Source organism: Pan troglodytes, chromosome 2, assembly GCF_028858775.2.
Source record: "Pan troglodytes isolate AG18354 chromosome 2, NHGRI_mPanTro3-v2.0_pri, whole genome shotgun sequence".
NCBI classification, from domain to species: Eukaryota; Metazoa; Chordata; class Mammalia; order Primates; family Hominidae; genus Pan; species Pan troglodytes.
In genome coordinates this window covers 61,336,774-61,362,784 of record NC_086015.1, presented here as the reverse complement: position 1 = coordinate 61,362,784, position 26,011 = coordinate 61,336,774, and the positions used below count along the sequence as shown (strand labels likewise).

At 39.4% G+C, this 26,011-nt stretch overlaps 1 protein-coding gene across 1 annotated transcript in view; it reads left to right on the top strand.

Annotated features, from left to right (window-relative positions):
- The window catches only part of DNAH12 (dynein axonemal heavy chain 12), a 262,414-nt gene that overhangs the window by 213,270 nt on the left and 23,133 nt on the right, over positions 1 to 26,011 (top strand). Inside the window, exons 63-67 of the mRNA XM_054682010.2 lie at positions 7,841 to 7,999; positions 8,170 to 8,314; positions 19,200 to 19,350; positions 19,559 to 19,812; positions 20,336 to 20,476. Of these exons, the coding sequence (XP_054537985.1) occupies positions 7,841 to 7,999; positions 8,170 to 8,314; positions 19,200 to 19,350; positions 19,559 to 19,812; positions 20,336 to 20,476 (850 nt within the window). The remainder of the gene's footprint in view (positions 1 to 7,840; positions 8,000 to 8,169; positions 8,315 to 19,199; positions 19,351 to 19,558; positions 19,813 to 20,335; positions 20,477 to 26,011) is intronic.

Genomic DNA, 26,011 nt, shown 5'->3' with positions numbered 1-26,011 from the left:
TCTTTTGAGTCTCAGGCTGGAGTGCAGTGGCGCGATCTTGGCTCACTGCAACCCCTGCCTCCTGTGTTCAAGTGATTCTCCCGCCTCAGCCTCCTCAGTAGCTGGGTTTACAGGCGCCCACCACCATGCCTGGCTAATTTTTTTTTTTTTTTTTTTTTTTTTTTTAGTAGAGATAGGGTTTCACCATGTTGGCCAGGCTGGTCTCGAACTCCTGACCTCGTGATCCACCTGCCTCAGCCTCCCAAAGTGCTGGGATTACAGGCATAAGCCACCACGTCTGGCCAGTTTGCAAATACTTTCTCCCATTCTGTAGGTTGTCTTTTCATTGTGTTGTGTCTTTTGGTGTGCAGAAGCTTTTTAGTTTGATATAATCCCACTTATTTATATTTTGCTTTTGTTGCCTGTACTTTTGAGTTCTTATTCATAAAATCTTTTCCAGGACCAATGTCCTGAAGCATTTCCCCAGGTTTTCTTCTAGTAGTTTTATAGCTTCAGGTTTTACATTTAGGTCTTTAAGAGATTTTGAGTTGATTTTTGTGTAGAATAAGAGGAGAGAGTCTAGTTTTGCTCTTCTGCATATGGATATCCAATTTTCCCCAGAACCATTTGCTGAAGAGACTGTCCTTCCCCAATCAATGTTCTTGGCATCTTTGTCAAAAGTCAGTTGGCTGTAGATACGTGGATTAATTTCTGGGTTCTCTATTCTGTTCCACTGGTCTATGTGTCTGGTTGTATGCCAGTACCATGCTGTTTTCGTTAATAGAGCTTTGTAGTATATTTCGAAGCCTGGTACTGTGATGCATCTAGATTTGTTCTTTTTGCTTAGTATTGTTTTGGCTATTTGCGGTCTTTCGTGGTTCCATGCAAATTTTAGGATTTTTTTTTTCTATTTCTGTGAAGAACATCATTGGTATATTGATAGAGAGTGCATTGAATCTTTTGATCACCTTGGGTAGTATAGTCATTTTAACAATATTAATTTTTCTAATCCATGAAGATGGGATGTCATTCTATTTTTTGATGTCTTCTTCAATTTCTTTCAAAAAATCATTGTTTTTTGGTGTTTTTTAAGTTTTCCTTGTAGAGAGCCTTCACCTCCTTGGTTAAATTTATTCCTAGGTATTTTATTTTTTGTAATTTTTGCAGATGGAATTACTTTCTTGATTTCTTTTCCAGCTAGTTAATTGTTCTTATATAAAAACACCACCAATTTTTGTATGTTGATATCTATATCCTGCAACTTTACTGAATTTATTAGTTTTAAGAGTTTTTTGGGTACAGTCTAAGTTTTTCTATATATAAAATCATGTCATCCACAAACAGGGACAATTTGACTTCCTTCTTTCTAATTTGAATGCCCTTCATTTTTTTCCCCTTGCCTAATTGCTCTGGCTAAGACTTTCAGTACTATTAATATGTTGAATAAGAGTGATGAGAGTGGGTATCCTTGTCTTGTTCCAGTTCAGTATATGGTAGCTGTGGGTTTGTCTTATATGGCCTTTATTGTGTTGAGGTACTTCCTTCTATGCCTAATTTATTGAGAGTTTTATGAGGGATACTGAATTTTATCAAACGCTTTTTCTGGATCTATTGAGATGATCGTGTTGTTTTTGTCCTTCATTCTGTTGTGATGTCTCACATTATTTGTGTAGGTTGAATAATCCTTGCATCCCTAGGATAAATCCACTTGATTATAGTGTATGATATTTTTGATGTGCTGTTGAATTCAGATTTTGTTGAAGATTTTTGCATTTATGTTCATCAGAGACATTGGTCTAGTTTTTTTATGTTGTGTTTTTATCTGGTTTTGGCGTCAGGGTTATGCTGGCCTTGTAAAATGGGTTTGGAAGAATTCCCTCCCCTTCAATTTTTGGGAATAGTTTGAGAAGAATTTTTAAAAATATTAGTTCTTTAAAAGTTTGGTAGAATTCAGCAGTGAAGACATCTGGTCCTGGACTTTTCTTTCTTGATTTCCTTTTCATTACTGTGATTCAATCTCATTACTCATTATTGATCTGTTCAGGTTTTCTATTTCTCCTTGGTTCAGTCTTGATAGGTCGTATGTGTCAACAAATTTACCCATCTTCTCTAGGTTCTCAAATTGATTAGTTTATAATTGTTTATAATAGTCTCTGATGATCTTTTGTATTTCCACAGTATCAACTGTAATGTCTCCTTTTGTTCATGATTTTATTTGGGTCTTCTCTTTTTTTCCTAGTCTAGTTAATGCTCTGTCAATTTTGTTGATTTTTTGAAAAACCAACTTTTTGTTTCATTGATCTTTTCTATTTTTTTAGTCTCAATGTAATTTATTTCTGCTTTTTATTTTTTTTCCTTTTTCTAATTTTGAGTTTGGTTTGTTCTTGCTTTTCTAGTTTCTTGAGGTGCATCATTAGCTTATTTATTTGAAATCTTTCCGCTTTTTAATGTAGGCATTTATTGCTATAAACTTGCCTCTTGCTATACTTGCTGTAAACTTGCTATAAACATGGCTTTTGTTGTGTCCCATACATTTTGGTATGCTGTGTTTCTATTTTCATTTGCTTCAGGGAATTTTTTTTTTTTTTTGAAACAGGGTGTCACTTTGTCCCCCATGCTGGAGTGCAGTGGCATGATCACAGCTCACTGTGGTTTCAACCTCCTGGCTCAAGCAATCCTCCCATATCAGCCTCCCGAGTAGTTGGGACTGCAGGCATATGCCACCACACTTGGCTAATTTTTTCTGTTTTTGGTAGAAACAAGGTTTTGCCATGTTGCCCAGGTTGGTCTTGAATCCCTGGACTCAAGCAATCTGCCTGCCTTAGCCTCCCAAAGTTCTAGGATAACAGGGGTGAGGTATTTTTTACTTTCTCTCTTAATTTCTTTTTTTAATCAATTGGTCACTCAGGAGCATGTTGTTTAGTTTTCACGTATTTGTATAGTTCTGAGTGTTCCTCTTGTTATTGGCTTATACTTTTATTCCATTGTGGTCAGATAAGATACTTAATATTAGTTCAATTGAAACAATTTTTTTTCAAAGTTTTATGATTTGTGTTGGGAATATTCAAAATCCTCTTTTCTAGCTATTTGCAAGTATATAATTATTATTAACTATAGTCATCTTACAGTGCTACAGAACAGTAGAACTTATTCCTCCTATCTAGCTGTAATTTTTTTTATCCTTTAACAAGTTTATCCTTATCCTGCCAACCCCTCCCAGCCTCTGTTCTACTCTTTCTTATGAGATCAACTTTCTTTTTTTTTTTTTTTTTTTTTTTTTAGTATTTATTGATCATTCTTGGGTGTTTCTCAGAGAGGGGGATGTGGCAGGGTCATAGGATAATAGCGGAGAGAAGGTCAGCAGATAAACATGTGAACAAAGGTCTCTGGTTTCCCTAGGCAGAGGACCCTGCGGCCTTCTGCAGTGTTTGTGTCCCTGGGTACTTGAGATTAGGGAGTGGTGATGACTCTTAACGAGCATGCTGCCTTCAAGCATCTGTTTAACAAAGCACATCTTGCACCGCCCTTAATCCATTTAACCCTGAGTTGACACAGCACATGTTTCAGAGAGCACGGGGTTGGGGGTAAGGTTATAGATTAACAGTATCCCAAGGCAGAAGAATTTTTCTAAGTACAGAACAAAATGGAGTCTCCTATGTCTACTTCTTTCTACACAGACACAGTAACAATCTGATCTCTCTTTCTTTTCCCCACATTTCCTCCTTTTCTTTTCGACAAAACCGCCATCGTCATCATGGCCCATTCTCAATGGCCGTTGTCTCTTCGGAGCTGTTGGGTACACCTGCAGAAAGGCTGTCACTTCACACTTGGAAGATTGCACAGCGGCCAGGCAGAGGCGCTTCTCACTTCCCAGATGGGGTAGCTGGGCAGAGGCGCTCCTCACATCCCAGACGATGGGTGGCTGGGCAGAGGCGCTCCTCACCCCCGAGATGGGGCGGCCGGGCAGAGGCGCTCCTCACTTCCCAGACGGGGTGGCCGGGCAGAGGTGCTCCTCACTTTCTAGACGGGGCAGCCAGGCAGAGATGCTCCTCACATCCCAGACGGGGTGGTGGCCAGGCAGAGGTGCTCCTCACTTCCTAGACGAGGTGGCGGCCGGGCAGAGACGCTCCTCACCTCCCAGATGGGGCGGCCGGGCAGAGGCATTCCTCACCTCCCAGACGGGTCGGCCGGGCAAAGGCGCTCCCCACATCCCAGACGATGGGCGGCCAGGCAGAGACGCTCCTCACTTCCTAGACAGGGTGGCGGCTGGGCAGAGGCGCTCCTCACATCCCAGACGGGGCGGCCGGGCAGAGGGGCTCCTCACATCCCAGACGATGGGTGGCCAGGCAGAGACACTCCTCACTTCCTAGACAGGGTGGCGGCCGGGCAGAGGCTGTAATCTCAGCACTTTGGGAGGCCAAGGCAGGCAGCTGAGAGGTGGAGGTTGTAGCGAGCAGAGATCACGCCACTGCACTCCAGCCTGGGCAACATTGAGCACTAAGTGACCGAGAGTCCGTCTGCAATCCCAGCACCTCGGGAGGCCGAGGCGGGCAGATCACTCTAGGTCAGGAGCTGGAGACCAGCCTGGCCAACACAGCAAAACCCGTCTCCACCAAAAATACAAAAACCAGTCAGGCGTGGCGGCGCCTGCCTGCAATCCCAGGCACTGGGCAGGCCGAGGCAGGAGAATCACGGGAGCCCGAGGCAGGGAGGCTGCAGCGAGCCAAGATCACGGCAGTACAGTCCAGCCTCGGCAACGGAGGGAGACCGTGGAAAAAGAGAGAAGAGGGAGAGGGAGAGCGAAACAATTTTTTAAGGTTTCTTTTTTGTGTCCTAACATATGGCCAATCCTGGAGAATGTTTTATGTGCTGATGAAGAGAATGTGTATTCTGCAAGTACTGTGAAATGTTCTGTAAATGTCTTTTAGGTCTTTTTGGTCTATGGTACAGTTTAAATTTGCAGTTTCTTTGTTGACTTTCTGTCTAGATGATCTGTCCAATGCTAAGAGTAGGGTGTTGAAGTCTCCAACTGTTGTTGTATTGGGGTGTACCGCTACCTTTAGATCTAATAATAATTGCTTTATATATCTGGGTGCTCTGGTGTTGGATGCATATATATATATATACACACATATATATATATTTTTTGGGACGGAGTTTCACTCTTCTTGCCCAGGCTGGAGTGCAATGGCACAATCTTGGTTCACCACAACCTCCGCCTCCCAGGTTCAAGTGATTCTCCTGCCTCAGCCTCCCAAGTAGCTGGGATTACAGGCATACGTCACCATGCCTGGCTAATTTTCTATTTTTATTAGAAACAGGGTTTCTCCATGTTGGTCAGGCTGGTCCTGAACTCCCGACCTCAGGTGATCTGCCCTCCTTGGCCTCCCAAAGTGCTGGGATTACAGGCGTGAGCCACCGTGCCCGGCTGAAAAGTTTTCTCTTTTACAAAAATTTTATTATTAAAATAGAGTCTCCCTATGTGACCCAGGCTGGTCTGGAGCTCTTGGGCTCAAGCAGTCCTCCTGCCTATGGCTTCCTAAAGTGCTGGGATTACAGGTGTGAGCCACTGTGCCTGGCCAGGTGCATGTATTTTTATAATTGTTATATTCTCTTGCTGAATTGATTCCCTTATTATTATATAATGTTATTATTTGTCTCTTGGTACTTTTTAACTTAAAGTCTGTTTTTTTCTGATGTAAATATAGCTACTCCTACTTCCTTTTAGTTTTCATTGGTGTGGAATATCTCTTTTCATCCTGTTACTGTCAGTCTCTGTCTTTTCAGGTGAGGTGAGTTTCATGTAGGTAGCATATAGTTGGGTGTTTTTTATTCATTTAGCCAGTTTATATATTTTAATTGGGGAATTTAATTTGTTTACATTCAAGGTTATTATTGATAATAACCTGAGCTTCTGCTCAAGTAATTTAGGATTCTGTGTATTTATCTGTCTCTTACCAGTTGGGAGGTAGTGAGTTAGCCATATGACCTCAGTCCTCTGATGCATCTAAGAAAAGTTGCTGATTTTCAGCTTGTTCAGCTTTTTTCTTATTGTGAGGATGTGAGTGATGACTTCCAAATTCCTGACATTATCTTTTACAGACACTTAAATATTAATGATTTTTTTAAAAAACCTTTTATGTTTACCTACAAAGTTACCATTTCTATTGTTCTTTATTCTTTGGTGTAGATCCAGAGTTCCAATTATCTGAAACTTCCCCTAAGATATCTTGTAGTGTAGGTCTACTTGTAATGAATCTTTTCAATATCTATACATCTGGAAAAGAAATAAGTAAATATCTCAATTTTTATATTTTTATCTTTAGGTTTTTTTCTATTCCTATAACAGATTATGTATTTTTATTTTTAGGCGTTGTGTTTGGTCTATTTAATATTGCCTATTTCTTCTATTATGTTCATGCTTTGCTTTAACTCCTTCAGCATGTTTATGATAACTATTTTAACATTCTTATTGGCTAGTTAAATTATCTCTTTTACATCTACATCTACATCTAAGACCAATTTTTTTCCTGGTTATGGATGCTGTGAATTTTATATTGGTAAATGCTGGACATTTTGTATTCCTTTAAAGAGCTTTAGACTTCACTTTTTTAGGTAGTTAAATTGCTACTGGATTAGTTTGATCTTTTCAAGACTTATTCTAGGTGCAGTGGCCCACACCTCTAATCTCAGCTACTCAGAAGGCTAAGTCAGGAGGATTACTTAAGCTCAGAAGTTTGAGGCTGCAGTGAACTATGATTGTGCCACTGCACTTCCAGGCTGGATGACAGAGCAAGATGCCATCTCTTAAAAAAAAGAAGACGACTTGTGTTTAAGCTTTCTTATAGTAGTTTTAGAGTAACCTTTACTCTAAGGCTATGTTAGCTTCACTACTAAGGAGACCTGAATTCCTCTGGTGCTGAACAAAGACTCAACTCTGGTTGGCAATAACTTATATTTCCTAGTCTTGTGTGATCTCTGGGAGCTTTCAGTTTACAGCCCCTTAGATGTTCTTTTGCTGGCTTCCTGGAATTTTACCTTACTGATGCATGCCTTAGTACAGTCATGTGCCACATAACAATGTTTCAGTCAGCAACAAACTGCATATGCAACAGCGGTGCCATAAGATTATAATACCATATTTTTACTGTTCTTTTCTACGTTTAGATACACAAATACATGCCATTATGTTAAAGCTGCTTACTGTATTCAGTACAGTAATATGCTGTACAGATTTATAGCCTAGGAGCGACAGGCTATACCATATACACCATCTAGATTTGTTTAAGTACACGTTATGATGTTCACACAGTGATGAAATCGCCTAACAACACACTTCTTAGAATGCGTGACTAAGAATTCTATGAGCAATGCCTGGCTGTATTTATCAGTAGAACCAAGAGAGCACCTCTGTAGATTTTTAAGACATTCACCTTTTCCATTCATCTTCCTCCTCTGCTCACAAACTCCAGTCACCTAAGCTTTCCCTAATGCTGATGTCCTCAACTCAGCAATACTGTTGAGGAGAACTTAATGCTGATTTCTTCAATTCAGCAATACTGCAGAGCTCTGATTCTGATCACACCTCCCTGCTCTGTAGTCTAGAAAGTGCCAGGCAGCCTGCTGAGGAACGGGGCTCACCTTATTCACCTCTCTTCTCTCGGAGGCCACAGTCCTGCACTGGCTATTGCACAATTTCAAAAAAACAGTTGTTTCATTAATTTTGTCCAGTTTTCTAGTTGTTTACAGCAGGTGGGTAAGTACAGTCTAAGTTGTTCTATCCACGTTACAAAAGCGGAAGTTGACATCATTCAATTTTAAAATCAACAATTTTATAACAGTCCTTATTTTGGGAACACAGGGCAAGGAAAGAGATTGAATACCAGGAACTGATGTTTCTTTTAACTGGAGGAGTAAGTCTTAAAAGTGCTGAGAAAAATCCTGATCCAACTTGGCTACAGGACAAAAGCTGGGAGGAAATCTGTCGTGCAAGTGAATTTCCTGCCTTCAGAGGACTCAGGTAATTGTTTAAATTTGATGATTTATCATTGAATGGCAATATGTAAACTTGTTCTTCAATTTAGTGATTTTTAAATGGTCCTATAGCTGTCTGGTTTCTACTCCTTGTTCAACAATCTCTTTTAAGTTTTTCCCGATAAAAAGAATAATTCTTAAGCTTTTTTCTATTAGGCAACATTTTTGTGAACATATATATGAATGGCGAGAAATCTATGACAGTAAAGAGCCACATAATGCTAAATTTCCAGCACCAATGGATAAGAACCTAAATGAACTACAGAAAATAATAATTCTTCGGTGTTTAAGACCTGATAAGGTAAAAGACCAATGTGTTCTATTTGGAACCCAGATAATTTGCCATATATGAAGTGCTAGGCTTAAAGTTCTTGTTATTTGATTCTTTAACTCTCAGATTGATTATCCAGCTTACAGTTCATTGAGCTCCTTGGATTTAGATCTGTGGGTTTACTGTTTTCCTCAATTTAGGAATATTTTTGGTTATTATTTCTTCAAATATTATTTCACCCCACCCAGGATTTCAGTTGCACATACATTAGATTGCCTAATGTGATGCTAATGTAATATAATGTAATTGATACTTTGTTAATTATTTTTTAAGCCGTGGTATCTCCTTGCATCAGTTTGGGTAGTTTCTGTTGCTATCTTTACATTTGTTGATTTCTTCTTTTGTATTGTCTAATCTGCTACAAATCCCTTTCCCATTTTAATTTTAGTAATTGTGTATTTCATCTCTAAAAAATTTGTTTGGTTCTTTTTGTGTATCCTATTTCTCTTTTTAATCTGCTAATATTTTCTTTTAAATAGTTGAACACAGTTATAATAACTGTTTTAAAATTAGTGACTACTAATTCCATCATTTCTGGATCTGTTTCTATTGACTGATTTTACTTTTAGTTATACATGATAATTTCCTGCTTTTTGGCATGTCTAATAATGTCTGATTGGATACTGGACATTGTGAATATCACATTGTTGATGAGTTAGATTTCATTTTCCTATAAAGATTGTTGAGTTCTGTCCTGCTAGTTCAGGGGTCAACAAACACCTGTGGGCCAAATCCAGCCCCACGATGTCTTTGGTCCATCCCATGAACTAAGAATGTTTTTTATATTTTTAAAGAGTAGTTTTGACTGGGCACAGTGGCTCATGCCTGTAATCCCGGCCTTTGGGAGGCCGAGGACAGATCACTTGAGGTCAGGAGTTCAAGACCAGCCTGGCCAAGATGGTGAAACCCTGTCACTACTAAAAATACAAAAATTAGCCAGGCATGGTGGTGCATGCCTGTAGTCCCAGCTATTCAGGAGGCTGAGGAAGGAGAATAGTTTGAACTGGAGAGGCGGAGGTTGCAATGAGCAGAGATCGCACCTCTGCGCTACAGCCTGGGTGACAGAGCGAGACTCCATCTAAAAAAAAAAAAAAAAGTTGCCTTAAAAAGAACATGTATCCGGGCACGGTGGCTCATGTATCTCGGCACGGTGGCTCATGTATCCGGGCACGGTGGCTCATGCCTATAATCCCAGTACTTTGGGAGGCTGAGGTGGGTGGATCGCTAGGTCAGGAGTTCGAGCTCGGGAAGCTGAGGCAAGAGAATCACTTCAACCTGGGAGGCAGAGGTTGCAGTGAGCCAAGATCGAACCACTGCACTCCAGCCTGGGTGGCAGAGCGAGACTCTGTCTCATAAAAAATAATAATAAAATAAAAAAGAACATGCAACAGAAACTGTATATGTCCCACAAAGCCTAAAATATTTCTTATCTGGCCCTCTACAGAACGTTTATCAACTTCTGTGGTTATGTAGTTAAATTACTGAAGTTTGAATTGTTCCTTTCAAATATTGTTTAAGATTTGTTAGGATAGTCTAGAATAGCCTTTATTCAATGCATTATTTAGCTCTACCAAAGTGCCACCCGTCTGGGGCCTTTACTGAATGCTCCAAGCGATCACTAAGGACTCTCTATGGCTTTTGGGAACCTGAATGAGTCCCAGCCTTCATGAACAGTGGTAGCTCCCCAGATCTCCTGGTTACAGCACCTCAGATGCTCTTTTCTTGGTCTCATGCATACACACCATAGTGTTCAGCAAGGATTCAGAGGTACTGTGAGCAGATTTCTGAACTCTGCCTGGACAGTTCTATCCTAATTAGAACTCTGCAACTTCCAGCAGCCTTGGCCCCTTTGTAGTCTTTTTCTTGTTTTTGCAACTCAGTGACACTGCATTGCTCTGCCTTAATCACTCTCCCTGTTCCACAGTCTAGCATACCTCCAAGAAGAAAGCTGAGAGAATAGCGTTCAGTTTGTTTTCTTTTTCTCAGTGATCACAGTCCTATACCACCTATTGCCCCCTGTGCAAAAATGGTGGTTTCATTAATTGTGCCTGTTTTTTAAATTGTTAGTGGTGGTAGGGTAAATCCAATCCCTATAACCACATCATAGCTAAAAGTAGAAGATGGCAGAAAATTTTGTACATGTCACAATTTTATTAGTTCAAACATGCACAGAAATCTTTCTAAAGGTAAGATAAGTAGGCTGATACCAATTTTCACAAATTTAAGAAAGGTGATCATAGTATTACAAAGGGATAATTTTGTAATAGAAAGAAAACAAGAAACCATGTTCATACATCTAGTTTAAACTTTGAGTAATGTTAAAAAATTATTCATGACAAATGTTAAAGCAGTAAGGAAGACTTTGTTCAAGACTATCACAGTAGGAAAGAGAGCTCAGGCTTAGTTCGAAATACAGCAGAGACAGTTGGGGATTTATAGTCAAGGAGCAGGGTGGGGGGAAATTACTAAGAAGAGACACCAAGGGTAGGGGGAATTCTTGCTACCCTGACCTAACAAAATTCTTGCTGAAAGCAGGCCAGGGTGATGAGATACCACCTGGGTGATGGCAGGGTATGAGGAATTTGATCAGATATGGAGGGCGATTGGATGTAGAGGGTGGGGGACTCTCACTAAACTGGCTAGCAGGATTCTTGCTACAACTGGGCTCTTGAAGACAAGGCCTCATAGAAAAAGGGGTTCAGAGGAGCCTGTCTAACTAAGGTTTGTTTGAGGAAAGAATCTTTACCAGTAAGTCACTTCACCTACACCATGAAAAATATGAAGGTGTTGAAAGTGATTGCAATAGTCCCTTTGTTTCTTCCTTCTTTTTTTAAAAGAAAAAAATTTTACTGTTTTAGTAAAGTCTCACAAGGAACATTATCTAATGCTCTATCTCTGGGTAGATTTAAACAGAGGCCTACATAAATGTTTTACTCCTTACCCTGATTCCCAAAGACCTTTGTACTTGGTTAATATTCATCTCATTCTTGCCTGATAGTTGTGTGTGCATGTGTGTCTGTGTATAGACATACACAGTGACTCTCACTAGAGAGTCACTTTAAGTCCCTGGAACCCCTAAATAATGGTTTATTCATTATTTTATCACCAGTAGCCTCCCTTGTTCATGACGAAGACTTAATAGCTATGTATCTGGGAACACCTGCCTATTTGCACTTTACAGAATGGCTCCCCTGATGGGCAGTAGAGATATTGTTTCAATACCACATGTAGGGTTTTTGCTTCGTCTGCCGTGTTTGGAAGCCTGTGCTTATATACCATAGCACTTACCCCATTAGAATGTACAATAATTGTCTGCTTACTTTTTAGGGTCTCCCACTAGACTGTGAGCTTCTTGAGGTCAAGATTCATGTGTTATTTTCCTCTGTATCGCCAGGATTTAGAGCAATGTCTGACAGATGGTAGAAGCTCAACAAATGTCTATGAATTAAGTTGAATTGAATTGAGTTAAACTAAATGGAATTAAAGCCTATATTATTCAGGCCTTCTACTTGTTTCCCTCTGTTCTCCAGAGAAATAAAACAACAGGGGAGGGGAATTGATTGATTGATTGATTGATTTTCTGAAAGGAATTGGCTGGTGTGATTGTGGAAGCTGGTGAATCTGCATGGTAAGCTGGCAGGCTGGAAACTCAAGGAGGAGTTGATGTTGCAGCTCAAGTCCAAAGGCAGTTTGCTGGCAAAAGGTCCTCTTTCTCAGGGGAAATCAGGCATTTTTTTTCTTTTTTTTTTTTTTTAAATTATTATACTCTAAGTTTTAGGGTACATGTGCACAATGTGCAGGTTAGTTACATATGTATACATGTGACATGCTGGTGCACTGCACCCACTAACTCATCATCTGGCATTAGGTATATCTCCCAATGCTATCCCTCCCCCCTCCCCCCACCCCACAACAGTCCCCAGAGTGTGATGTTCCCCTTCCTGTGTCCATATGTTCTCATTGTTCAATTCCCACCTATGAGTGAGAATATGCGGTGTTTGGTTTTTTGTCCTTGCGATAGTTTGCTGAGAATGATGGTTTCCAGCTTCATCCATGTCCCTACAAAGGACATGAACTCATCCTTTTTTATGGCTGCATAGTATTCCATGGTGTATATGCGCCACATTTTCTTAATCCAGTCTATCATTGTTGGACATTTGGGTTGGTTCCAAGTCTTTGCTATTGTGAATAGTGCCGCGATAAACATACGTGTGCATGTGTCTTTATAGCAGCATGATTTATAGTCCTTTGGGTATATACCCAGTAATAGGATGGCTGGGTCAAATGGTATTTCTAGTTCTAGATCCCTGAGGAATCACCATACTGACTTCCACAATGGTTGAACTAGTTTACAGTCCCACCAACAGTGTAAAAGTGTTCCTATTTCTCCACATCCTCTCCAGCACCTGTTGTTTCCTGACTTTTTAATGATTGCCATTCTAACTGGTATGAGATGATATCTCATAGTGGTTTTGATTTGCATTTCTCTGATGGCCAGTGATGGTGAGCATTTTTTCATGTGTTTTTTGGCTGCATAAATGTCTTCTTTTGAGAAGTGTCTGTTCATGTCCTTCACCCACTTTTGGATGGGGTTGTTTGTTTTCTTCTTGTAAATTTGTTTGAGTTCATTGTAGATTCTGGATATTAACCTTTTGTCAGATAAGTAGGTTGCGAAAATTTTCTCCCATTTTGTGGGTTGCCTGTTCACTCTGATGGTAGTTTCTTTTGCTGTGCAGAAGCTCTTTAGTTTAATTAGATCCCATTTGTCAATTTTGGCTTTTGTTGCCATTGCTTTTGGTGTTTTAGACATGAAATCCTTGCCTGTGCCTGTGTCCTGAATGGTAATGCCTAGGTTTTCTTCTAGGGTTTTTATGGTTTTAGGTCTAACGTTTAAGTCTTTAATCCATCTTGAATTGATTTTTGTATAAGGTGTAAGGAAGGGATCCAGTTTCAGCTTTCTACATATGGCTAGCCAGTTTTCCCAGCACCATTTATTAAATAGGGAATCCTTTCCCCATTGCTTGTTTTTCTCAGGTTTGTCAAAGATCAGATAGTTGTAGATATGTGGCGTTATTTCTGAGGGCTCTGTTCTGTTCCATTGATCTATATCTCTGTTTTGGTACCAGTACCATGCTGTTTTGGTTACTGTAGCCTTGTAGTATAGTTTGAAGTCAGGTAGTGTGATGCCTCCAGCTTTGTTCTTTTGGCTTAGGATTGACTTGGCAATGCAGGCTCTTTTTTGGTTCCATATGAACTTTAAAGTAGTTTTTCCCAATTCTGTGAAGAAAGGCATTGGTAGCTTGATGGGGATGGCATTGAATCTATAAATTACCTTGGGCAGTATGGCCATTTTCACAATATTGATTCTTCCTACCCATGAGCATGGAATGTTCCTCCATTTGTTTGTATCCTCTTTAATTTCATTGAGCAGTGGTTTGTAGTTCTCCTTGAAGAGGTCCTTCATGTCCCTTGTAAGGTGGATTCCTAGGTATTTTATTCTCTTGGAAGCAATTGTGAATGGGAGTTCACTCATGATTTGGCTCTCTGTTTGTCTGTTATTGGTGTATAAGAATGCTTGTGATTTTTGTACATTGATTTTGTATCCTGAGACTTTGCTGAAGTTGCTTATCAGCTTAAGGAGATTTTGTGCTGAGACAGTGGGGTTTTCTAGATATATAATCATGTCGTCTGCAAACAGGGACAATTTGACTTCCTGTTTTCCTAATTGAATACCCTTTATTTCCTTCTCCTGCCTAATTGCCCTGGCCAGAACTTCCAACACTATGTTGAATAGGAGTGGTGAGAGAGGGTATCCCTGTCTTGTGCCAGTTTTCAAAGGGAATGCTTCCAGTTTTTGCCCATTCAGTATGACATTGGCCGTGGGTTTGTCATGGATAGCTGTTATTATTTTGAGATACGTCCCATCAATACCTAATTTATTGAGAGTTTTTAGCATGAAGCATTGTTGAATTTTGTCAAAGGCCTTTTCTGCATCTATTGAGATAATCATGTGGTTTTTGTCTTTGGTTCTGTTTATTTGCTGGATTACATTTATTGATTTGTGTATATTGAACCAGCCTTGCATCCCAGGGATGAAGCCCACTTGATCATGGTGGATAAGCTTTTTGATGTGCTGCTGGATTCAGTTTGCCAGTATTTTATTGAGGATTTTTGCATCAATGTTCATCAAGGATATTGGTCTAAATTCTCTTTTTTTGTTGTGTCTCTGCCAGGCTTTAGTATCAGGATGATGCTGGCCTCATAAAATGAGTTAGGGAGGATTCCCTCTTTTTCTATTGATTGGAATAGTTTCAGAAGGAATAGTACCAGTTCCTCCTTGTACCTCTGGTAGAATTCGGCTGTGAATCCATCTGGTCCTGGACTCTTTTTGGTTGGTAAGCTATTGATTATTGCCACAATTTCAGCTCCTGTTGTTGGTCTATTCAGAGATTCAACTTCTTCCTGGTTTAGTCTTGGGAGAGTGTATGTGTCGAGGAATTTATCCATTTCTTCTGGATTTTCTAGTTTATTTGTGTAGAGGTGTTTGTAGTATTCTCTGATGGTAGTTTGTATTTCTGTGGGATCGGTGGTGATATCCCCTTTATCATTTTTTTTTGCATCTATTTGATTCTTCTTTTTTTCTTCATTAGTCTTGCTAGCGGTCTATCAATTTTGTTGATCCTTTCAAAAAACCAACTCCTGGATTCATTAATTTTTTGAAGGGTTTTTTGTGTCTCTATTTCCTTCAGTTCTGCTCTGATTTTAGTTATTTCTTGCCTTCTGCTAGCTTTTGAATGTGTTTGCTCTTGCTTTTCTAGTTCTTTTAATTGTGATGTTAGGGTGTCAATTTTGGATCTTTCCTGCTCTTGTGGGCATTTAGTGCTATAAATTTCCCTGTACACACTGCTTTGAATGTGTCCCAGAGATTCTGGTATGTTGTGTCTTTGTTCTCGTTGGTTTCAAAGAACATCTTTATTTCTGCCTTCAGTTCGCTATGTACCCAGTAGTCATTCAGGAGCAGGTTGTTCAGTTTCCATGTAGTTGAGCGGTTTTGAGTGAGTTTCTGAATCCTGAGTTCTAGTTTGATTGCACTGTGGTCTGAGAGATAGTTTGTTATAATTTCTGTTCTTTTACATTTGCTGAGGAGAGCTTTGCTTCCAACTATGTGGTCAGTTTTGGAATAGGTGTGGTGTGGTGCTGAAAAAAATGTATATTCTGTTGATTTGGGGTGGAGAGTTCTGTAGATGTCTGTTAGGTCCATTGGTGCAGAGCCGAGTTCAACTCCTGGGTATCCTTGTTGACTTTCTGTCTCGTTGATCTGTCTAATGTTGACAGTGGGGTGTTAAAGTCTCCCATTATTATTGTGTGGGAGTCTAAGTCTCTTTGTAGGTCACTCAGGACTTGCTTTATGAATCTGGGTGCTCCTGTATTGGGTGCATATATATTTAGGATAGTTAGCTCTTCTTGTTGAATTGATCCCTTTACCATTATGTAATGGCCTTCTTTGTCTCTTTTGATCTTTGTTGGTTTAAAGTCTGTTTTATCAGAGACTAGGATTGGAACCCCTGCCTTTTTTTGTTTTCCATTTGCTTGGCAGATCTTCCTCCATCCTTTTATTTTGAGCCTATGTGTGTCTCTGCACGTGAGATGGGTTTCCTGAATACAACACACTGATGGGTCTTGACTCTTTATCCAATTTGCCAGTCTGTGTCTTTTAATTGGAGCCTTTAGTCCATTTACATTTAAAGTTAATACTGTTATGTGTGAATTTGAACCTGTCGTTATGATGTTAGCTGGTTATTTTGCTCATTAGTTGATGCAGTTTCTTCCTAGTCTCGATGGTCTTTACATTTTGGCATGATTTTGCAGCGGCTGGTACCAGTTGTTCCTTTCCATGTTTAGTGCTTCCTTCAGGAGCTCTTTTAGGGCAGGCCTGGTGGTGACAAAATCGCTCAGCATTTGTTTGTCTGTAAAGTGTTTTATTTCTCCTTCACTTCTGAAGCTTAGTTTGGCTGGATATGAAATTCTGGGTTGAAAATTCTTTTCTTTAAGAATGTTGAATATTGGCCCCCACTCTCTTCTGGCTTGTAGAGTTTCTGCCGAGAGCTCAGCTGTTAGTCTGATGGGCTTCCCTTTGTGGGTAACCCGACCTTTCTCTCTGGCTGCCCTTAACATTTTTTCCTTCATTTCAACTTTGGTGAATCTGACAATTATGTGTCTTGGAGTTGCTCTTCTCGAGGAGTATCTTTGTTGAATTCTCTGTATTTCCTGAATCTGAATGTTGGCCTGCCTTGCTAGATTGGGGAAGTTCTCCTGGATAATATCCTGCAGAGTGTTTTCCAACTTGGTTCCATTCTCCCCGTCACTTTCAGGTACACCAATCAGACGTAGATTTGGTCTTTTCCCATAGTCCCATATTTCTTGGAGGCTTTGTTCATTTCTTTTTATTCTTTTTTCTCTAAACTTCCCTTCTCGCTTCATTTCATTCATTTCATCTTCCATCGCTGACACCCTTTCTTCCAGCTGATCACATCGGCTTCTGAGGCTTCTGCATTCTACACATAGTTCTCGTGCCTTGGCTTTCAGCTCCATCAGCTCCTTTAAGCATTTCTCTGTATTGGTTGTTCTAGTTATACATTTGTCTAAATTGTTTTCAAAGTTTTTAACTTCTTTGCCTTTGGTTTGAATTTCCTCCTGTAGCTCGTAGTTTGATCATCTGAAGCCTTCTTCTCTCAACTCGTCAAAGTCATTCTCCGTCCAGCTTTGTTCCATTGCTGGTGAGGAACTGCGATCCTTTGGAGGAGGAGAGGTGCTCTGATTTTTAGAGTTTCCAGTTTTTCTGCTCTGTTTTTTCCCCATCTTTGTGGTTTTATCTACTTTTGGTCTTTGATGATGGTGATGTACAGATGGGTTTTTGGTGTGGAAGTCCTTTCTGTTTGTTAGTTTTCCTTCTAACAGACAGGACCCTCAGCTGCAGGTCTGTTGGAGTTTGCTAGAGGTCCACTCCAGACCCTGTTTGCCTGGGTATCAGCAGAGGTGTCTGCAGAACAGTGGTTTTTCGTGAACCGCGAATGCTGCTATCTGATCGTTCCTCTGCAAGTTTTGTCTCAGAGGAATATCCGGCTGTGTGAGGTGTCAGTTTGCCCCTACTTGGGGGTGCCTCCCAGTTAGGCTGCTCAGGGGTCAGGGGTCAGGGACCCACTTGAGGAGGCAGTCTGCCCGTTCTCAGATCTCTAGCTGCATGCTGGGGGAACCACTGCTCTCTTCAAAGCTGTCAGACAGGGACATTTAAGTCTGCAGAGGTTACTGCTGTCTTTTTGTTTGTCTGTGCCCTGCCCCCAGAGGTGGAGCCTACAGAGGCAGGCAGGCCTCCTTGAGCTGTGGTGGGCTCCACCCAGTTGGAGCTTTCCGGCTGCTTTGTTTACCTAAGCAAGCCTGGGCAATGGCGGGCGCCCCTTCCCCAGCCTCGCTGCCGCCTTGCAGTTTGATCTCAGACTGCTGTGCTAGCAATCAGCGAGACTCCGTGGGTGTAGGACCCTCTGAGCCAGGTGGGGGATATAATCTCCCGGTGCGCCGTTTTTTAAGCCCATCGGAAAAGCGCAGTATTGGGTGGGAGTGACCCAATTTTCCAGGTGCCATCTGTCACCCCTTTCTTTGACTAGGAAAGGGAACTCCCTGACCCCTTGCGCTTCCCGAGTGAGGCAATGCCTTGCCCTGCTTTGGCTTGTGCACGGTGCGCTGCACCCACTGACCTGCGCCCACTGTCTGGCACTGCCTAGTGAGATGAACCAAGTATGTCAGATGGAAATGCAGAAATCACCCCTCTTCTGCGTGGCTCACGCTGGGAGCTGTAGACCGGAGCTGTTCCTATTCGGCCATCTTGGCTCCTCCCCCCAGGCTTTTTTCTTTCTTAAGGCTTTCAACTGATTGTATGAGGCCCACCACATTGTGGAGGGCAATCTGCCTTACTCCATATCTACTAATTTAAATATTAATCTCATCCAAAAATACCTTCACAGCAACATGTGTAGACTGCTATTTGACCAAATATCAAGATATCATGGCCTCCCAGGCCATCTTTGGCTGATTTATATAACAATTCAATAGGTTAAAAATGGTATCTAAGTATAGTTATAATTTGTATTTTTCTTATTATGAGTATTAGCATATAAATGAAGCTGCTGTAACAAAGGGACCTAAAGTACAGTGGCTTAAATCAAATAGAAGTTAATTTCTCTCTCTCCTAACAGCTCAGAGGCAAATGATGAAGGGCTGACAGGGAAGCTCTTGCTCCTGAGATCACCCAGAAACTCAGGTTCTTTCATGCTTACAGTGTGGTCCTCATCAGCAAAATGGAAGCTGGCTTGTGAACACTATGTCGAAAAGAGAAGAAAGTGTTGAAGGCAAATAGCTTCCTTAAAATATTATCTGGAAGATCCATAAGTAATTTCTACTTGTATCTCTCTGGCCAAAACTTAGTCACATGGCCACATTACCTGCAAGAAATGCCAGGAAAACTTGGGGTTATAATACCAAACAGAGACAAATAAGTGGGACAATATGCAATCTCTGCTATAATGAGTGACATTGAGCATCCCTCATATGTTTAGGATCAATTTGTACTTCATTTTCTCTAAGCAGTTTGTCTCCTTTGCCCATTTTTCTTTTGGATAGTCTTCTCCTATAAATGTATATAGTTTTTATTTATTAGAGAAATTAGTGCTTTGTCTATGATGCTATATGCTTTTTTTGACCATTAGGCTCAAATTGTATTCTTTGTTGTTTTTCAATAATATTCAAATCTGTTATGTGAAATAAAAGTTGCTCTAAAGATCATATCTTTTCTCTTCAACAGATAACCCCAGCTATAACAAACTATGTAACTGACAAACTAGGGAAAAAGTTTGTAGAGCCTCCACCATTTGATTTGACAAAGAGTTACTTGGATTCAAATTGCACCATTCCCTTAATTTTTGTTCTATCTCCAGGAGCAGATCCTATGGCCAGTAAGTGCATATACTGTAAACTTTTAAGAAATTATAAATAAAACATCTTGCTCAATACTGATTCCTTATATGATTATAAATCAGTTAGTAAATCTGATATTTACAGAGAAACGGAACTAGAATTTTTCATGATAAAACACCTATACATAAGGCACTTTTTTATAATTTTAGAGTAAGTAGTGTGACCATTTTTTTATGCCTCTTATAGGCCTGCTGAAATTTGCAAATGATAAATCTATGTCTGGAAATAAGTTTCAAGCTATTTCACTGGGACAGGGACAAGGACCGATTGCAGCAAAAATGATTAAAGCAGCAATCGAAGAAGGAACTTGGGTGTGCCTACAGAATTGCCATCTTGCAGTGTCCTGGATGCCCATGTTGGAAAAAATATGTGAAGATTTTACCTCTGAAACCTGTAACTCATCCTTTAGACTTTGGCTGACAAGCTATCCATCTTCAAAAGTATGTTTATTTCCTTATAGAGTTCAGTACATTTACTTAGCTATCTGTATATCTTATTTGTTTTGTTTGTTTGTTTTGAGACGGAGTCTTACTCTGTCTCCCAGGCTGGAGTGCAGTGGCGCAATTTCGGCTCACCGCAAACTTCGCCTCCCGGGTTCAAGCGATTCTCCTGCCTCAGCCTCCCCAGTAGCTGGGATTACAGGCGCATACCACCATGCTCGGCTAATTTTTGTATTTTTAGTAGAAATGGGGTTTCACCATGTCAGCCAGCCTGGTCTTGAACTTCTGACCTCAGGTGATCCACCCGCCTCAGCCTCCCAAAGTGCTGGGATTTCAGGCGTGCACCACCACGCCTGGCCAGCTGTCTGCATATCTTAATCAAGCCTCAGATGCTTAACCTTAAGAGGTTTTTTGAATATTTCTGGAGTTCTCCATTATGCCTGTTTTTTAATCCACGTGTATATGCACTTTTAGAGCCTCCACTTGCTATCTTGTATAATGCTCTCCATTTATTTTGTCTTAGTTCCCAGTAACAATTCTACAGAATGGAGTAAAAATGACTAATGAACCTCCCACGGGTCTTCGGCTGAATCTCCTTCAGTCATATCTCACTGATCCAGTTTCTGATCCTGAGTTTTTCAAGGGATGCCGTGGAAAGGAACTGGTAATATTCATCTTTTGGAACTTTTAAAATGTGTTTTATAGTGATCAAATATGGAAGTGTAAAATTTTGTTTAATAATGCTTTTATAACATTTTTATTTAATGTTTTTAAAACTTTAAGCATTTCCTAACAAGACAAAAATTGTACTTATCTTGTTCACCATTTTATTCAGTATAGTTTGTGTTCCACTTCCCACACAGTAGACATCGAAATAAATATTTGTTGAATGAATGAATCTTAGTTTGTAAGCCAAAGCCCAGTAATGTTTTTGATTAGGACCCGAGAGTAGAAATCTATTTTCCCATTGTTTATTCTTTTTCAACAAGTATGTGTGCCAGGCCCTCTCCTAGGTAGTGTAGATATAAAGCAATGAGAACAAAATAGACAGACAAAGAAATCTGCCTTTATGGAACTTAAATTCTAGTAATAATGTTAAGCATATTAATAGTGCTTTTTCGTGTATCCACCTTAAACAGTTTTGTTTACAGTACTGGAGACTTTCAGGGTCCCAGTAGAGAGTACTCATTTCCCTGCCTGAATTCTTACCAATTGAGAAACAGGGAAAAGTATAAATGTATGGTAACCAAATTATAGGCTTAATTATTGATATAGGCTAGATTGGAAGATATAGCTTGTATCTGTGAACAAATGGGTTTCATATTACTGAGCCCTAAAATTAAGCAAATTTATCCACCCAGAAGAGTAAAGGAAAACCCAGGTCCCTGTAAGAAGCTCACTTCTAAGAAAGAAAAGGGAGAAGCTGGGCTGAGCATATCTGGTTTATTTTCCCCAAGTTTACCAGTCCGGTAGGTCACTCCTCTCTCCTGCAGCAAGTGAGTACAAGAATGGAGAAAAGTCCAGCGTGTTACATTATTAATTGGGCACATGAAACATTACTGTGAGGAAATCATCCCCTGCCCTCACCCCAACATGTACTATTTATCATATTTGCATGTTTGAGCTAGAAAAAATGATATTGAAGGTAAAATTAACTAAATTCTTTGAAAGTCAGGTATTTTTCCTCTGCTTAATGATACTTTCTGTGTACCCTAGTTCTGCACCATAATTTTGTTTGCAAATCTTAGAACAAGAGAGGATATTTTGTGGTTTTATTTAGAAAGAGAGCTTAGTAGAATGGAGAAGATACTATGGTGTCTAATCCTCATCCAGAGTTTGAGCTCCTGCAATTAGAAGAGCGAGGGCAAGAAAGAGAGAAGGGAAATTTTGAAAGATTCTAAGCTCAAGCAGAGCTAATTTGGGACTCAGATTATTCAAATAAAAATGGTGCTGAGTTAGAGAAGAAGCATTCTCACTCCTTGGGTATTACAACATTGAGCAAGCCACATTGGCACCGTAAGTATTGGGATTTGTTGGGATATCTGAAGTTAGTATCCTTGCCATGTATCATCATTTTTGTGATGAACACTGGTAATAGGTAAGGCTTCACCAAGCAACTTCTCTGGTAGTACAAACAAATGAAAGCTGGGTAAGAGAAGTAAAAGAATGTAAATGCCCTGTGACATGGGTTCTCAGTATGCATCCGATTCTCCTAGAGGGCTTGTTCAAACACATCTTGCTGGGTCCCATCCCTAGAGTCTCTAATTCAGTGGGTCTGGGGTGAGGCTTAAGAATTTATAGTTCTAACAAATTCCCTGGTGATGTTGATGTGGCTGGTCCTGGAATCACACTTTGAAAACCATTGCCTTCCAGTTTCTGCAGGTGACTGGTTTGTAGACATATTGAAATTCCACTGAGGCTTCCAGAAATAGCTGGAATGCCTTTCGATAAGGCTAATTTCTGACAATTAGGCCAGCAATAATTTGAACTATCATCATTTGGTCATTAAAAGTAAATAAGATCTTTTTAGTCACAGGTTGTTGATATCTTGGGCGTTTAAATTACCTAGCAATGATAAGACATTCGTTGTGAGTCTATAGATCTGTCTGCTGTACTCACTTTATTCTCCTTAAGGGCAGGGATACATTTCTGTATCTTCACTTATTTATTTAGTAAATGTTTATTTAGTAAATATATTTATCAATATAAATGCCTACTAGGTGCAAGGCATTCTTATAGGAACTGGTAATATGGCAATGAACATATATAAAAACATGTAAAAATTCCTATCTTTATGGAGCTGACATTTTAGTCAAAGGAAACCTGTGGAAAGCAAGCTCAACCATAATCCCCACAAACCTGGGGGACTTGTTAAAGCTACAGATGTCAGTGCCCTACTTCTGGAATTCTGATTCACTAAATTTGAAGTAAGTCTCAAGAACAAGCATAAATATAGCATATCATATATATACACCGTGGCCAAGTGGGATTTATCCCCTGGGATGCTAAAATGATTCAACTTATAAAAATCAATTAATGTAATACACATTAACAGAAGAAAGATAAAAATCACATGATCATCTCACTAGATGCAGAAAAAGCATCCAACAAAATTCAACACTTTTTAATAATATAAACTCTCAGCTGGGCATGGTGGCTCATGCCTGTAATCCTGGCACTTTGGGAGACTGAGGTAGGAGGATCACTTGAGGTCAGGAGTTCGAGACCAGCCTAGCCAACATGGTGAAACCTGTCTCTACTAAAAATACAAAAAAAAAAAAAAAAAAATTAGCAAGGTGTGGTGGCATGTGGCTATAATCCCAGTTACTCAGGAAGAGGCAGGAGAATTGCTTGAGCCTGTGAGGTGGAGGGTACAGTGAGCTGAGATCGTGCCACTGCACTCCAGCCTGGGCAACAGAGCAAGACTCTATCTCAGGAAGAAACAAAACAAAACCAAAAAACAACTCTTAACAAACGAGGAATAGAAGAAAATTACCTCAACATAATAAAAGCCAATATGAAAATACCACAACTTATATTATACTCAACCATGGAAAAACTGAAAATTTTTCCTGTAAGATCAGAAAGAAGGCATGGAAGCCCACTCCTTCTACTTCTGTTCAACATAGACTGGAAGTCCTAGACTGAACAATTAGGCAAGAAAAAGAAACAGGAGGCATCCAAATCAAACCAGAAGAAGTAAAATTGTCCTTGTTTGCAGATGATGTGATCTTATGTATATAGAAAACCACAAAACTCCACACAAGAAAAACCTGTTAGAGCTAATCAATGAATTCAGTAAAGTTTAGGGTACAAAATCAACATATAAAAATTAGTTGCATTTCTGTACACCAACAACAAACTATCTGAAATGGAAATTAGGAAAACAATCCCATTTATAATAGTACCAAAAACAATAAAATACTTAGGAATAAATTCAACTGAGGAGGTGAAAGATATATACACTGAAAACTACAAAACATTGATGCAATAAGTTAAAGAAGACACGAACATGGAAAAATATCCCATGTTCATGGATTGGAAGACTTAAATTATTAAAATGTGCAAACTAACCAAAGTGATCTACAGATTTAATTTAGCAATCCCTATCAAAATCCCAATCTTAAAAACTCTAAAATTCATATAGAACCACAAAAGATCTTAAATGGCCAAACCAATGTTGAGAAAAAACAAAGCTAGAGGCTTTGTTCTCTGAAATCAGGCTACTTCCTGATTTCAAAATACAATACAAAGCTACAGTGATTAAAACAATATGGTACAGGTTAAGTATTCCTTATCTGGAATGCTTGGGTTTTTTTTTTAATTTTGGAATATTTGCATTATACTTACCAGTTAACATTCCAAATACAAAAATACAAAACCTGAAATGCTCTAATGAGCATTTCCTTTGAGCATCATGTTGGTACTCAAAAAGTTTTGGATTTTGGAGCATTTTGGATTTTGGGTTTTGGGGTTTAGGATGCTCAACCTGTACTAGCATAAAGTCAGACATACAGACCAGAGGAAAAGAATAGAGAGCTCAGAAATCAATCTACACATATAAGGTCAACTGATCTTTGACAAAAGTGCCAAGAATATACAATGGGAGAAGTACAGTCTCTTCAACAACTGGTATTGAGAAAACTGCATATCCACATGCAAAAGAATGAAATTTAACTCTTATCTTACACTATACATAAAAATCAACTCAAAATGGATTAAAGACTTACATGTAAGATTTGAAACTGTAAAACTTACAGAAGAACACTTAGAAGGAAAGCTTCATGACATTGATCTTAGCAATAATTTCATAGATATGACACCAAAACACAGGCAACAAAAAGAAAGTGGGATCAAACCAAACTAAAAAGCTTCTGCACAGCAAAGGAAATGATCAACAAAGTGAAAAGCCAACCTAAGGAATGGGAGAAATTATTTGCAAACCATATATTAGATAAGGAGTTAATTTCCAAAATATATATGGAACACCTCAATAACAACAACAGAAAACAAAGAATAACCAGATTAAAAATGGGCTAAAGATTTGAATGACATTTCTCCAAAGAAGACATACAAATGGCCAACAGATAAATGAAAAAATGCTCAATGTCAGTAGTCAGCAGGGAAATGCAAATCAAAACCACAATGAGATATCATCTCACACCTTCTGGGATGGCTATTTTCAAAAAAACAAAAACCAGCATGTATTAGCAAGGACAAAATTGGAGCCCTCGTACACTGTTGGTGGTAATGCAAACTGGTGCAGCCATTAAGGAAAACAGTATGGAGACTCTCAAAAAATTAAAAACAGAACATATGATCCAGCAGTCTCACTTCTGAGTATCCAAAAAAAATTGAAATCAGGATCTCTAAGAGATATTAGCAGGCCAGTGTTCGCTGCAGCACCATTCACAATAGCCAGTATGTGGAAACATCCTAAATGCCCATTCGTAGAATATTATTCAGCCTTAAAAAGAAGAAAATACTGCCATATATGACAACATGGATAAAACTTGAAGACATTATCCTAAGTGAACTAAGCCAGTCACAGAAAGAGAAATGCTGTATGATTCCACTTATATAGGGTATCAAAAATAGTCAAACTCATAGAATCAGAAGGTGGTTACCTGGGGCTGTGGGAGGGGGAAATAGGGAGTTGCTTATTAATGGGAATAGTGTCTCAATTATGCAAGGTGAATAAATTCTGGAGATTAGCTGTACAACATTGTCCTTATAGTTAACAATACTGTATTGTACATTTAAAAATTTAAGATGGTAGATTTCATGTTAAATGTTTTACCACAATAAAATGAAAATTATTAAAACATATATGATGTAAACAAACAAATTTGCATGTTCAACTAAGCAACCACTGCACGCAACAGCCATGATAGTGTTATGAACTAAGGGAGGACAAAGAAAGGAAGGGAGGAAAGGGGCAAACATTTATTGACCACCAGCAGATTTCAGTTAGTTTAAATATATAAGCCTTGCAACAGTCCTCTAATACAGGTATCATTTGCACACATCTATTTGTTAAATAAGGAAACTGAGGCTCAAATGAATTAAATAAATTATTGAGGTCATTGAATTAGTCCGTTCTTACACTGCGATAAAGAAATATCTGAGACTGGGTAATTTATAAAGGAAAGAGGTTTAATTGACTTACAATTCCACATGGCTGGGGAAGCCTCGGGAA